Genomic DNA, 14,293 nt, shown 5'->3' on the forward strand with positions numbered 1-14,293 from the left:
TGCTGGTGGTGACAAGAAACGCAATGAGGAGAGATGAGGCCATTCTTTTAGAAGCCAGAAGGTTTAAATACGTAGATACCGTTGTAGATGTAAGAAAACAATGGGGAAGATAAAATAGAAACAAGAATTTCCTGGGGTGTATATATCTGGATGCAAATGTTCTGTCGTCATCCCTCACCCCAATCTCCATCGAAGGAGATCAATCACCGGGTAGAGCCGTTCAGCCCGTTCTGAACAGCCTCGAGAATCATGTCCTTGGCCTCCTCCAAACCAGTGGAGCTGCCACGGATCTCAATCGCCTCGCCGTGAGCCTGGTCCTTGGGGACGTTGATTCGGCAACCAGTCTTTTTGCGGATGGCGTTAATTTGGCTACCACCTTGACCAACCACGAAACGATAGGTCTTGGGGTCTGGCAGGATCAGATATCCGGTAGCAGACTGCTTCTGCGCAGAGTCAATGGCCTTGGTGATGGCGACACGGGCCTTGGCAACATTGTCGGGGGAGCCAGTCAGAACCCAGGGGAAGGGGCTGACATCGGCATCTGCAGACTTAGCATTGTCGACCACGTTCCAAGAGTGAGCGTCAACAGCCGCCTCAGCGTCATCAGTGATGAGGGGAAGCGAAGTGCCATTGGCAGCAGATCGGGTCTCATCCGCAGCTCGTACGGCGGGAACGGATTTACCAGCGTGGTCGACAGTGACCTGGTATTCGTTGCGAAGACGACGGAAGAAGGCGCCATTGTCGGCAACGACATGGTGCAGGTAGGTAGGGACCTCAGCAGTCTCGGCGTGCTGCTCCTTCAGCATACCCTGAACGTGCTCCTTGGCCTCGGCAACAGCGTTACTGGGGCCCTTGAGCTTGACATCAGTGCGGCCGGATCCCTGCTTGGGGATGTCAAGGGTCACATTGAACTTGGACTCAATGCCACGGCGAGTATCACCACCACGACCAATCAACAGGCGGTGCTGAGCAGTAGGAACCTCGAGAATCTCGGTGACCTGATCCTCACGCTCTTTAACGAAGGCCTCGATGGCAGCAATAATGCTATCGACGATCTTGCCATTGCCCTCAAGGCGGATGGTTGATTCGGTGCTATCGGGACGCGGGAAACGGACCATGCGAGCAGCACTACCGTCGTTGGGGCCACCAGCGTCAACCACGATCTTGCGAATGTTGGCACCTATTGTCTGTTAGGTAATATATTCAATATGTCATTGGAAGTTTAGGGGAAACTTACCACCTCCACCAATCAGGGCCTTGTGATGCTTCTTATCCACGTCAATCGACTTGGTGACGGTAGCATCGAACTCGCTGGCCCGCTGGGTCAGGATCTTCCTGGCTTCCGCAACCTGTTGCTTGGTACCCTTGATGCGAATTTGAACACGTCCCGACGCATCAGGAGCATCGCTGGCACTTGGAACATCGATCTGGGCACCGGTGTCCGCACGGAGCTTGTCCATTTCACGACCGCGCTGGCCAATCAGCGAGGCGACCTGACTTTGGGCAACGGAAACATTGGCAATGTGGGAGGTCTCAACGACGTATTGCCACAAACTAAGGAGTTCATCCCGAGCAGAGTCGGCACCCTTGCTGGGGCCCTTGACCAACACTTCATCCGCAGCCTGCTGGGGACGACCGGCGCGAGCACCACCGGCGTCGCTACCAGCATCCGTGGCCGCATCATCCACGACAGTTGCACGGGGGAACTGGACCCGGACGGAGTAACGATCCTGAAGACGGTTGACCTGGTTTCCACGCTGTCCAATCAGCTCACGATGGTATTGAGCGGGAATTTTTAGGATGTGAGTAGTCTCATCCTCCAGTTTCTTGCCAAGGTTGATGATGCGCATGCGAGCGGCATCAGCCTTGGCCTTGGGTCCCTTAACTTCGACCTTGCCATTCTCCACCTTGATATCGACATCGAACTCCTCGCGGAGCTTGTTGATGTTCTCGCCGCGCTTGCCAATAAGGAAGTTGGCGAACTTCTGGGGGAAGTCAAAGGTGGTAGTGTAGCCACGCTCAAGGTCATCCTGCTCCTGTTGAGTAACGAAAGCATTAATCTTGGCAGAAAGCTCATCCACCAGGGCGGAAGGTCCGCGGAGAGCAATCTCGCACTTGGATCCCTTGGCATCACCGACAATAGCGCGCACAGGAATGTTCTCGTCGCCCTTGGCATCCTGCTCGCGGATGATGAACTTGCGCGCCTTCTCCTGGTATTTGGCAGGGACCGAGACGACTTTGGCAACAATATCGCTCTGGTTTCCGAGAATGCCCAGCAAGTACTCTTGGGCCTCCTTCAGCGACTTCTCGAAGGCCGAGACCTCGGCCGGGGACGGGCGTTGACGAGAGACCTCGAAGTTAGAGGCAGTAGCAGAAGGACCCTCGTACACAAGGACAACTTCGGGGCTGTTCACGTCATCGGGAACAAGCAGGTGGACACCGTAGTCACTTTGGAGCTTGTTGGCACTGCGCGAACGCAGGTAAGAGTGGAAATATGGGTCAATCGGGACATGGCGCAGGCGGGAGGGCGGGTGAGCCTGGACAAGGTTCATGATGTCGGAGCGAGCACGAATGGTGTTCTTGCCGTCGCGAGAGTAAACCTCCCAGGTGACAGGTCCGTCGGCGCTCGGGGGAAGCGCAATGTGGGCATCGTACGCAGACTCGAGTTGCTTGATGATCTGACGGCGGCGGAGATACTGCGTCAAGGCGCGAGCGTGGGCATGAGGACCGGCGGGAGCACCGGGGTGTTGGCGGGACAAGTCAATGCTGGCCATCTGCATACTAGTAGCGAGATCCATAGCATAGTTAATACCGGACTCGATCTGGTTCAGAGGGCCAGTGATGGTAAGGAATTCGCTGTCATCGGAAGCCGGAGGAAGGACAATGGCGCATCCGGTCTGAGCGAGGAATTTGTGCAGGGCATCGGCTTCGTTTCCGAGAATGAACTGATGCTGGCCGCGGTTTATTGCCAATTGGCGCAGAGTCAACTTGCGCTGCAGCTCAGCTGCCATACTCTCGATCTCTGCGCGGGCTTCTTGGGCGGCAGCCCGCTCACCGGAAATGAGAATGTGCTTGTCGGCACAGGGCACAAATTGCACCTGGCCAGGTTGGGCTTCCTGAGGAGGCGGCTGGCTAGACCAGGTGTCGTAACGTGGGACATGAACCTGCGCCTTGGTACGCTCTTCGATTTCACGCAGAGTAGCGTCGTGAGCACCAGCGATGAAGGGGAAAAACTCCGGGGGAATGGTCTTCAAGCGCAGGCTCATGTTAGAGCCACGCTCCTTCACGATAGCCTCGATCTCGCGGCGCGCCATTTCTGCAGCCACTGCATCACCCTCAATCAACACGTCAATGGTATCGCTGTCGTCATCGTCGGCGGGGGCAGCGTTATCATCGGCGCGAGGGACCTGGACACGAGCACCAGTGCGGCTTTGGATATCTTGAACCACCGCACCCTGGCGGCCAATGATGTGAGGACGAGCGGAGGTCGGGATCGGGACGCGAACTGATTGCTATTTTGAGTGGTATTTTAGTTTTTGAACACGGTCGTCCAGTCCAATGAAAGCTTACCTTGGATCCAACCTGTTGCGCGACCTCTTTCAAGGCCTGTCGAACGGCATCAACAGAACCTTTTCCTTCAAAGATAATTTGGCCATTGTTGCCACCACGCATGTCCACAGTAGCCTTAGATCCGCGAGAAATATCACGAAGGATATCCCGCAAGGGTTTCTTGAGTTGACCGCGCGGGAGCATCTGGGACGGAGCCAAGCGAAGCTGCTCCATGTGCTTTCCCGGAAGCGACATGACCCGGGGAACATCTGTTGGTTTGATCTCAGTAATGAGAGCTAAATTTTTCGGGATCTTTCTGTTGATTGACTCACCCATTGGCTGGGCCGGGAGACCGTTCGCAACAGCCGCAGCCGCTGAGGGTTTCTTTGCGCCCCATGTAGCCGCAGCAGGGGCAGCAGGTTTCGGCCCGCTTCCCAGCGCGGGGAAAAGTTCTTCGGATTGTACGTCGAATGCGGGTGTCTTCTTCATGGCGGGTTTCGGTACTGGAGATGGGGAGGATGACTCGGCGGGGGTGACGGCTTCCAGGATAGGGGGTGCAGCTGAGGCCGGCTGCTGTTCGTTCACGAGAGACGAGGGAGGGGGGGTGCTTGAGATCCTCCTCATCCACAACGTCCTCGACCGTCGCCTTATGGGCCTCGTCGTGTTGCGCCTCAAGCATGGCAGCGAGAGACTTGGAGCCATTGGTGGTAGAAGACGCTTCAGCAGCCATGGTGAATTAGGATATGTCCAGTAATCTCGAGGAGGAACCGGAGATTGTTGGGTAAGGATGGGGCTATGCAAACGTAGCCTGCAATGAGAACGGAACCTGATGAGTATGAGAGCGGGTGGTGGAGATTGAGAATGGGGTGGGAAGTCGAAAGTGAAAGAGGGAAAGTGAGGGTCAGAGGGTGTGAGAGAGGGGACTGACGGATTGGCTGAGTGCTACCCAGGCAAGTTGATGCAAATCAGCGACACTTGCCCTGGTCGTTCAGAGGCAATTCCCGGGGGAACTGAGGGCAGAGCGATAGCAAAGTGCAACAGATTCCAGGTGAACCGAGCCAACGAGAAATGTACACGGAGCCCGGGACCCCGAAGAGGAGGGTAGTGGCGGGGGAGGAGAAAAGGGGGTTGCGGTTTGAGAGGGGGAGGTGGAGAGGTGAAGTTAAGATCCCCAGAAAGTACACAAGAGTGACCGAAAAGGCCAGCTCGAGGCTCCGGGGGTTTTTTCTCCGCCTCCGAGCAGGCGCTACCCAGTCCCGCAACCTCCTCCATATGACAAGACGGGCCGACAAAATACAACGCGCGTCATTGCAAAGCAATGCTTGGGTCATCTGGATGCCTTTGCTCAAATATCTCTCATGCCTTCTCTGTGAAATCCGGATGCTCCTTTGATTCTGACCAATGTTCCCTTTCGCTTTCTTTTTCTCTTGCCTCCTCCCCCACCTTTGCCTTTCTATTTTAGGTACCTATAGTATGAGCAAATAATGCTGCTGATGTGAGTGCACCCATGTGGATTTATCTGGAACTCACTGTTTATTAGTATTCGCGCACAACTCAGGACACTTCAGCGGTCAACTACCTAGGTCGCTACCTGTCTTGGTGAAAATGGGGATCCTCAATACCCGATGGATGTAATTCTCCTGAGGAAGAAGTAGCTAATTGGAACCCCAGCAAGGCGGCAATGGCATGTATAAAGGGCCAATAATGATCTTTACAGATTCAGAGTACTAATTGATCCAACTAGAGGAATTTTCGCTATAAAGACGAGCAAGATTCCACTCAAGGGCAGCCTTGAAATGTCGAGACTAACCCGTCAAACTGAACAGGCAGGGAGCTTACTATCACCATATTCCCTTTGCCTCAGACCACACCCCTGCCATGTTGTTTTGCTATTTTGAACGCTGCATCCTTCCTACTGCCTGGGTTCGAGTCCTTGCCTGGTCATTCAAGGCATCACCTATCCAGTCGCCCACGTGATCAGCTGCCCCGTCATCTATTTTGTACACCTAGTTACCAAGAGGAAGAGCCAGGCAAACAATCCAGACGTCTTCTCACAGGTCAGACTGCCCTGCTGGCTTACCTGTCTCTCACATGCCTCGTTACCCTAAGGTACTACTCTAGGATAGTTTTGACATTGACCACTTAACCGGTGAGATCCATTGACCCCTTCTTCAATGTAAGCCGTGGCAAAACCGACGCAGTTGCACGCAAATAGAACCGATAACCACCGTCTGGCTCAGGCCACGATGCGAGGCCAATAAGACGATCCGCGATGGGCACAGCAGATCCCAGCTCGGCGACATCCGACCCCACCTGATAAGAAGAGTTTTTCCCTCGCGGTCCGCCCCAAAGCTTAACACAGTTTGACTGGGTTCCTGCCAAGCCAAATCTACACCCGCCATGTCAGCGACGAACATGGGAAGGTGCGGCCATGTTATTGTCCATACTGTATATATGACGCAAAGAAGAGAATTGATACACTTGACCAAAATAGATAAAAGAAAAAGAAGAGAAAAGAAAAACTACTGGCGATAAGCCGCGGGACGGCCCACATGGAGATAGGGGCGACCCCGAGCAGGAAGATTCTCCGACAAAAAGCGCGACTTAAGCCGTTAGTCCCAGATTCGGCTCTGCTCGCGTGCGGAGTGAGAAACTCTTTCTTCAGCGACTTCCCCTCCTCCGATCAGGCCCGGCACTGGCAGAGGCACTGGCACCATGTCGGCCATCGCGCAAGACCAAGATCTCGATATGGAGAAGCTGCAGCCGGTGGAGGTACGACCCATCGACGAAGCGGAGCCCGTCAAACCGCAGGGATTTTTCGCAAAGATCCGATACTATGAGGAGTTTCTGGATCGGAAGATGGGCATCGAGTCGCATAGTTTGGATCGCGTGCACCCCGAGGATCGCCAGTCGCCGAGCCCCGTGGTGATGGCCTTTATGTGGGCATCGGCGACGATGAATATCAGCTGTTTCAGTACCGGATTTATGGGGAAGAGTTTTGGGCTCTCGCTGGGGCAGACGATTCCGATTGTGATCTTTGCGACTTTGTTGGGTGCGATGGTGACGGTACGCATTCCCTCTTGGCATGCTATTATATATCCCTTTCATGTCTGGGGTTAATGTGGGAGATGAATGACCACATCAAATACTTACATCTATCTCGAGTAGGGCTGGTGTGCGACAATGGGACCTGGAACTGGCCTTCGCCAGGTTGCTATCTCGCGATATTCGCTCGGCTTTTACCCTTCGTCGATTATCGCCCTGCTGAACGTGATCGAGCAGTTGGGCTGGGCATCTGTCAACTGCATCACGGGCGGATTGGCGCTCAGCGCAGTCTCCAACGGACATGTCAGCATCGCTGTTGGAGTGGTTATTGTCGCGTGCATCAGTCTCTTGTTTAGTTTCGTCGGACTACGAGGCGTCCTGCTCTACGAGAAATACGCGTGGATGCTCTTCTTCATCATCTTCATGATCATCTACGGCGAAGCGGCGCACCGCGCGAATCTGGGCGAGGCCCCGACCGTGACCGGCATGACTCGCTCCGGTAATGTGCTGAGTCTGATCAGTGTAATTTACGGGTCCAGCGCATCGTGGAGCTCGATCGTGTCGGATTTCTATGTGCATTACCCCGTGAACACGCCCAAGATCAAGGTGTTCTTGTACACCACACTGGGCATCACGATCCCCACGTGCATCGGCATGCTACTGGGTGCCTGCATCGCCTCCGCTCTGGACGACAACCCTGAGTGGGCCGTGGCGTACGAGGTCGGCATTGGTGAGATCTTGAAGACGATCATCTACCCCGACGGATTTGCCAAGTTCTTATTGGTTTTGTTGGTGTTGTCTGGAAGTATGATTCGACTGCGCATCCCGGACGGTTGTGTTGAGACCTCAAAACTAACGTCTTGTTTTAGTTGGTGTTAATTGCATTGCGATCTATGCCGGCGCGTTGTCCGCTCAGCTCTTCGCACCACCGTGTGCGAAAGTACCCCGTGTGATTTGGTCATTCCTGATCTTCGTCTGCATTCTGCTGCTGGGTATAGTCGGCCGGAACCACCTGCTGGAGGTGTTGGAGAACTTCCTTTCCCTTTTGGGTTACTGGAATACCTCGTTCTTCGCCATTCTATTCATCGAGCACTACTATTTCCGAAAGGGTAGTCTGGCCAATTACGACCTCGATGCCTGGAACACCCCTTCGAGGATGCCTGTCGGCTACGCCGGGTTGACAGCGTTCTTATGTGGAGCGGCCGGATGGATTGTGGGCATGGTGGAGACATACTATGTCGGCGTGTTGGCAGCGATGATTGGGGCCGACGGCGGTGACATCGCCAACGAGCTGGCGCTAGTCTTCACAACAGTGTCGTATGTGCCCCTGCGTATTTTGGAGCTGCGGTATGTGGGACGATAAAGTTGTCAATCGCCATGGCGGGCCACATGCCAGACACAGGATACAACGTACAACGGCGGGCCAAAATATGAACAGGCCGTGAATGTAATTAAGGACACAGGAATGATTGGAATGAATAGCTCTATAACGATTGGTTTCATTTGTATACGATGGAAATGTGCATTAGTCCAGGCTAATGCTGGACCACAAATTAGTATTAGTAAAATAATACTCTGCCAGGACACGAGAGCTCGCCGTCCCAAAGGAGGCGGCATGGGTATCGAACAAAACGAGTGCAGTACTTAAAAAGAAGTATGACCGCAATCATTGACAGAAAGAAGAGAAATGAAGGGCGTCGGTCGTGGGACCTGGCCTGGTATATGCATAGTCGCAAGCGTAAAATAAACAACCCCTTTAGGCAGAGACCACGGGCCACCCGTCCTTGAAGGTAAGCTGGTTCCAGGAGAACTTGTAGTTCGAGTTCACGCCATCAGCTGAGCCACCCGCTTGCTTGGTGGCCAGAGGGTAGTAGTGGTAGTAGAGCACGGGACCGAGATCCTTGTCAGTCAAGACACCCCTGTGGAAATTCGGTTAGCGTGTGATCGGCAATTCTTCGGGACGATCCTGCAACTTACTGTCCGCCGGGCCCGAAGACTTGTCCGTGGCTAGCGAGAACGACAGTGCCGCCAGTCTTGAGGCAATCCTTGCCCTCCTTGTCGACGAAGCCGCCAGAGCCACCGGAGGAACGGCACACGCTGATGTGGTACTCAGCACCAGTGGGAGGGTAGGTCTTGGTGTAGCCACCAGCAATGCCGGAGCTGAAGAAGAGGTAGTAGAAGTTGCCGTGCTGGTACATAAAAGCGCCTTCCTCGCGGTGGTTGAGGGTCTCGTTGTAGGCGATCTGGTGGGGAGTGTTGGAGCCGACCTTGAGCGGGCCATCCAGCTGCACCTGGTAGATGTCGCCCCAGAAGGAGCCGAAGTTGAGGTACTGCTTGCCATCGATCTGGATCCAGTTCGGGTCGATGCGGTTGTAGTTGCTGTTGGCGGGAATGCCGACACTGCCGTGGTCGGTCCAGGAGCCGGGAGCCAGAGTCTTGGAGGTAGCTACACCAATCTCGGAATTCTGGGTGCCCAGCTTCGAGAGCACATAGTACATGTAGTAGGTGTCACCAGAAAGGTGAACATCGGGGGCCTGATTTCTAATTAGCCGGTGCCACACTAAAATATAAACAGGTAATGTGATTGGTTGAAACATACCCAGATGTTTGTACTGTCGACGCCATTCACATTGATCTTGGACCCGTTCGGCAGGGCCTTGCCGACCTCCGACCATGGACCCTTGATAGAATCGGACGTGATAATTGGGACACCAGTACCCGTCCCGAAACGGAAGTACTTGCCATCGCTGGCACGCTTTATGACTGCGGGATCTTTGGTCCAGCAGTTACCAGTGCAGGCACCCCGGTTGGGGTAGGCCGCGGCCAAGGCAATGATGAAAGAGAAGAAAAAGGCAAGCATGGTGACGGGAGGCGGCCCAAGGTGGAGGGGGAAGGTCCAGGGTTGGCGGGTTGTCGAGTCGTGAGTGATCCTAACTGATATAGCTGGGGAATGGAGCGGAATTTATATTGACTCGGGCCGTCTCCTGGGACCTTTCGGAGGGTCATGCAGCATGTCGCCTTAGAGGGGACATCTTTCGTTTTGATCAAAAGGTCTTGGGACCCAACAACACCAATCACAGGTTCATTCCCCATGCGGACCCATCCTATGAATGTAAGGCACATGTCAGTAGTTAGACCGACCGAGCTGTGGCTCGGCGCCACAAAAGGGATAGCACGCCCAAGAAGCATGCTGTCGAGGAGAAGGATTGTTGGAAGAGCGCGGGAGCATCGCCGCACTGGGTAATTCCCAAACAGAGACCCGCTCGCCGTAAGATCATGGACCGCCTGCCGGGCTATCCCTTATGTGATGTCTCGCATCTGTAATGCAGCCGAGCGACGACCCCACCTCAGCATCCACCATGTCCAACTTGAGATCGAGATTCTTGGGCTCGACATGCTGCGGCCGACAGGGATGCGTTGTGCATGATTCGCAATAAGGAAGTGCTTGGGCCCACATTCCCTGCACAGATTAGGGCCTGGCAGTCGCAGGCAAGGGGATCTCCGGGCTGCTGACACACTATTGATTTGATTTTCTGCTTTTTCTTTCGGTGAGCGAGCTCACGCTCTGATTTTTTTTTCTTTTGTCGAAGATCGGCTTTTCTTCAGTTGCCGTGCCAGCAAACCAGAAGCAACGGCTGTGGCCCCCCTGTGGCGGTCATGTGTGGACGGGCATTTTTCAGTCTTGCGTCCAATCTTTGGAGCTGGCTTCCGTCTGGGGAGGCTCGACGATCGGCCTGCATCGGCGTCCATGTGGAGTCCTCCCCCCAACCGGGACTCGCCAGAGCCCAATAGGACGGGGTCGAACTGAGCAGAACTGGGTAAGCCTGGCTCTGGTGCCGTATGAGATCTCCAGCTGAACAGTGCTCGGGCGCGAAGGGCCGGTGCCCACCCCGGATCGACCAGTTAGGGCTTGCTCATCAAGTCTTGGACGGTGTGGGGGCAGCCTGCAATAGGCAAAGCGGGATCAAGGATCGCTCAACCTAAGTCATCCCTCCCCCCATGTTGGACGGCAGTTATCCCCATCCTACCCAAGGACGGCCACGGCCCAGGCGGGGATGAAACTGGGGCTGAACGGCCGGGAAGATGTGCTCCCAGACAAAGGGAGATGTCGAAAGGAGTGAGACCACCTCACGGAGAGGAAAGGAGTCAGCGCCGACTGCACGATGGCGTGCTTGCATTTGTCCCCTCCGACCGGGAGGAGAAGAAGAGTGGTGGATCGAGGCCACGATGGCACACCGACTCGGCCGTCCGCTATCTATGGATGTCATCTTAGCCGGCAGCCGACGAGGTTTCCTTGAGGTTGCCAGAACAAAGATGTCCTTGATAGGCGATCCAGCCGACCTTGGCTCTCGTCATTCAACATCGCGATTGCTCATCGATCGATGCCACTGGGCCGCCGCCCGTGCCATGACTTGTCGGTGTTTGTCATGCGAGGCTGTGCTGCCCCTCAGCCCTAAATGCACCTCGTCCAGGAAGTCCGAGGCGGGATACCTTCGTCGTACATGCGCAGTAGAACCCGACTGGGTGTTGGTACATGCATCGTGCGTCCATCGTCATCGCGACATATGGACTCGGTCCACTGACCCAGCCAGACACCCCTCGTATCCCCATATCCCCAGATACCCCTCTTTAGCTACGACTTCTTTATACCCTCCCTGCCTACCTAGGCAAGGCAATTTCCCAGGCTCTGCAGGACGGCCCCTCTGATCTCCGCGAACGGGGCTCAACCGAAGCAAGTGACCCTCGAAGCTGACCCGCGGGACAGCCCGACCGCAAGAGACACAATCGTGGAGATGGAGGCCTTGCGGACGTGGACGGACCTCATTTGATCACGCTGTTGTCTCGGCGTTGAACATTTGATGCAGTGGAGGCCAAGAGCAGCCGTAGCTTGATTCTATATTGGTCGAATATTTGATGTAGTAAGCTCACCGCCGCAGTTTGTCTGGTTTGATCGCCGCCTCTCTTTCTCGCCTCCAGCTGGCACTTTCATCTCTTCAGTCGACGGCATATATGCCATATGTATCCCAATTTAACTGCATTCTTCCACGTTGATATGATATCCCCGTTTAAGCTTGATTTAGATTTGTCTTTGTGTTCCTCGATGACGCGGGAGAGGCGCCGTACACTGAAGCTTGATCACCCCCCGAGCCAATCGAAGGCGTAACACCTCATATTCCTTATTACCAGATCAACAGAGCTGACGCGTCATGCTCCCTGCAAATCCCCGTCCTGTCAGGAACAAGGAGATTGACGCGTCAGCAATGCGGCAAATACGTCGGGTTGAAAATCGCTGCCGAATGGGATCTACATTGTATATGTTATCTATGTATATATTTAAGGGGAGCGTTACCGCGGGACATTCGTCGCGATAAGGATCCAACATGTAAACGTGAAAGGGGCTATCCACAATAACTTACACATATGCACACGGTACTGCATCGAACAGGTCGTTTATCCCGTGCTTCCCAGAGGGTCGGCTCTAGTTCTTCATGAGAGTGCCCTGTACCTTGCGGTTGAGCTGCGCACGGTACAGCTTGTTCTCGTTGAGGATAAACATCTGGCCGTTGCGGCCAAAGGTGAAGTTAGAGGTGCCGTCCTTAATGAGAATCTTGCCCAGGAGAACACCTCCGGCAGACCAGACGTTGACACCGTCACCGCAGCCAGCGTATACGTTGCCATCCTGGTCAACCTTGATTCCATCAGGGATGCCATCGCCGGCCATGGCGAAGACACGACGGTTCGTCAGGAAAGGCTGACCGTGGGTGGTCGTCACATCGAAGGCATAACTAGGAAAACACATTAGCATTTTGCTTACTCTGCCTCAATACCCCAAGGGGGTACCTTAGGGGAGGTATCATTTGACAGCGGGGAGATGTGCAACATACATCGTAGCGGGTTGCGTCACATCCTCCGATCCGTCGCCAATGGTTTCGGCGGTATCGGTGATATACACGGTCTTCTCATCCGGGGAGAAAGTGATACCGTTGGGTCGCCCAAAACCATCGGCGATGACGCGCACGTCCTTGGTTGCCGGGTCATAGCGATAGGCCTGGTTCGGCAGCTTAGGCTTAGGGCGGATACCCTGCTTCCAGGCATAGATGGGGTCGGTGAACCAGAACGACCCGTCCTTGGCTACGACGACATCATTAGGAGAGTTGAATTGACGTCCATAGAAGTCGCCTACGACAAGCTCGGACTTGTAGGGAGGCTGCGCGGACATCTGGAAGAGGCCGCTGGTCTGGTTGAAGGTACCTTGGGCCGCCCAGAGGACCCCGCCGTTATGGTTGGTGCCTCCATTCGCCATGGGGATGGTGGAGTTGATGATCTCGGAAGTGACGGGGTGCGCATCGACGCTCACCTTGGTCACCTTGATGGTCTTCTCCTTGGTTACGGGGTCGGTGAAGATGTTGCTGGACATGAAGAGCGACCCGGAAGACGGGATGTACACGCTCGCCTCGTGGGCGAACGGGTAATCATTGTTCTCGAGGAGGACCTCCAGTTTCGGGGCCGAGCCGAGGATGTTCAGAAAGTCATTGTTGTACACGCTGAATGCCGAGGGGATATACGTGGCATTCGCCGGGACTGCGGACTGGGTGAGGGATGCCATTGAAGCTCGGGAATCGTGCTCGTGCCGAAGGAGGTCTCTCCAATATTTTTCAGGGGAAAATGGAACCCTTTAAGATGAGAAAAGCTTGGTATGCGGTTTTGCTTACATTATGTCAGTCCATCCACTTTCTTGCAAAGCCAATCGTGGTGGGGATTGCTATAGTTTTCCGGCGCCGGGCCAGGAGCAGTTCGGATCGGCATGAGCCAAGCTGCACCATTCGAAATTTCCCGAGATTTTGCCAGCTCCTTTTTGATGGGCGAGGAGGTCCAAGCATGAAAGGGTGTTTACATTCCATTCAATGTCCATGATCGTTCGCAATCCAGACCGAATTCCACGAGAAAGCATTTCTAATTTCCATGCGACGACCATGCGACGACCTTGCAGGGCAGTTCGAAACCAGCCGGCAGAGGCAGCTGTCGGGACCCGAGATACCTGTACAAACGTACGAAGAAAAAAGAAAGCTAAATGGCATTCGTGATACCTGCATCGACAGACCGCATGGCCTGGATTGAGGGGGAAAGAGGCGTGATTGCAGTATCAAATGATCGTCTAGCCAACTGACTGCATGGGCAACCAAACCCGAATCCGCGGTCTGGGATAAACACCTCCTGGGAATAGGGGCAGATTGCTCCAGTGCTTGCGATCAAATGCACACCAGTGACAAACGGACATCTGACCTCTCAATTACTGCAGGAGTGGAATCAGAGATGTTTCCGGGTCGGCCTTTCTTTTTATTTTTTATTTTTTTTTTTTTTTTGTGTTTGAGAATCTTTGGCCATATGTTCACTTTTCATATCAAGATGGTTCAGCTTCGCCGAGGCTGTTTTGGTTTAGATTTTTTGGTCGCAGCTCCATTGTGTTTGAAGGAGACGACGGAACGAGAACACTTTTTTCAATCGTGCTGCTTAGAATATTTGGCATGTTCCAGGCTTTTCCAGTGACTTGAGTTCTTTGGCCGGCAGCCTGGTAGGCCCTGCCCGACCCTAAGTGCATATTTTCTGTGAAGTCATACCACGGCCCGTTCAGGCCATCTGGTTTACTCCAGAATGTCACAGCAAACACAGGTGGCTGGCCTTGCTGCTCCTTCGATAT

At 54.3% G+C, this 14,293-nt stretch overlaps 4 protein-coding genes across 4 annotated transcripts; 1 reads left to right on the plus strand and 3 right to left on the minus strand.

The window, feature by feature from the left end:
- Nucleotides 1–203: 203 nt before the first annotated feature.
- On the minus strand, nt 204–4,279 carry N7532_008560 (putative RNA binding effector protein Scp160; the record flags this gene model as incomplete). Its single annotated transcript, XM_056621052.1, has 4 exons — nt 204–1,180; nt 1,238–3,512; nt 3,571–4,088; nt 4,135–4,279. 4 exons carry the CDS (start codon nt 4,277–4,279, stop codon nt 204–206), a joined length of 3,915 nt encoding a protein of 1,304 aa, XP_056471858.1.
- Nucleotides 4,280–6,264: 1,985 nt separating this feature from the next.
- On the plus strand, nt 6,265–7,957 carry N7532_008561 (putative nucleoside transporter; the record flags this gene model as incomplete). The annotated part of the gene is made up of 3 exons (XM_056621053.1): nt 6,265–6,615; nt 6,718–7,399; nt 7,464–7,957. 3 exons carry the CDS (start codon nt 6,265–6,267, stop codon nt 7,955–7,957), a joined length of 1,527 nt encoding a protein of 508 aa, XP_056471859.1.
- Nucleotides 7,958–8,350: 393 nt separating this feature from the next.
- Nucleotides 8,351–9,454, minus strand: N7532_008562 (CAZyme family GH43; the record flags this gene model as incomplete). The annotated part of the gene is made up of 3 exons (XM_056621054.1): nt 8,351–8,513; nt 8,572–9,128; nt 9,194–9,454. The coding sequence occupies 3 exons, from the start codon at nt 9,452–9,454 to the stop codon at nt 8,351–8,353; spliced, it is 981 nt and encodes a 326-aa protein (XP_056471860.1).
- A 2,619-nt stretch (nt 9,455–12,073) lies between these two features.
- On the minus strand, nt 12,074–13,201 carry N7532_008563 (SMP-30/gluconolactonase/LRE family protein; the record flags this gene model as incomplete). Its single annotated transcript, XM_056621055.1, has 2 exons — nt 12,074–12,380; nt 12,480–13,201. 2 exons carry the CDS (start codon nt 13,199–13,201, stop codon nt 12,074–12,076), a joined length of 1,029 nt encoding a protein of 342 aa, XP_056471861.1.
- Nucleotides 13,202–14,293: the final 1,092 nt, after the last annotated feature.

This window comes from Penicillium argentinense (genome assembly GCF_028826775.1).
Source record: "Penicillium argentinense strain IBT 30761 chromosome Unknown utg000009l_segment0_segment0, whole genome shotgun sequence".
Lineage (NCBI taxonomy): Eukaryota > Fungi > Ascomycota > Eurotiomycetes > Eurotiales > Aspergillaceae > Penicillium > Penicillium argentinense.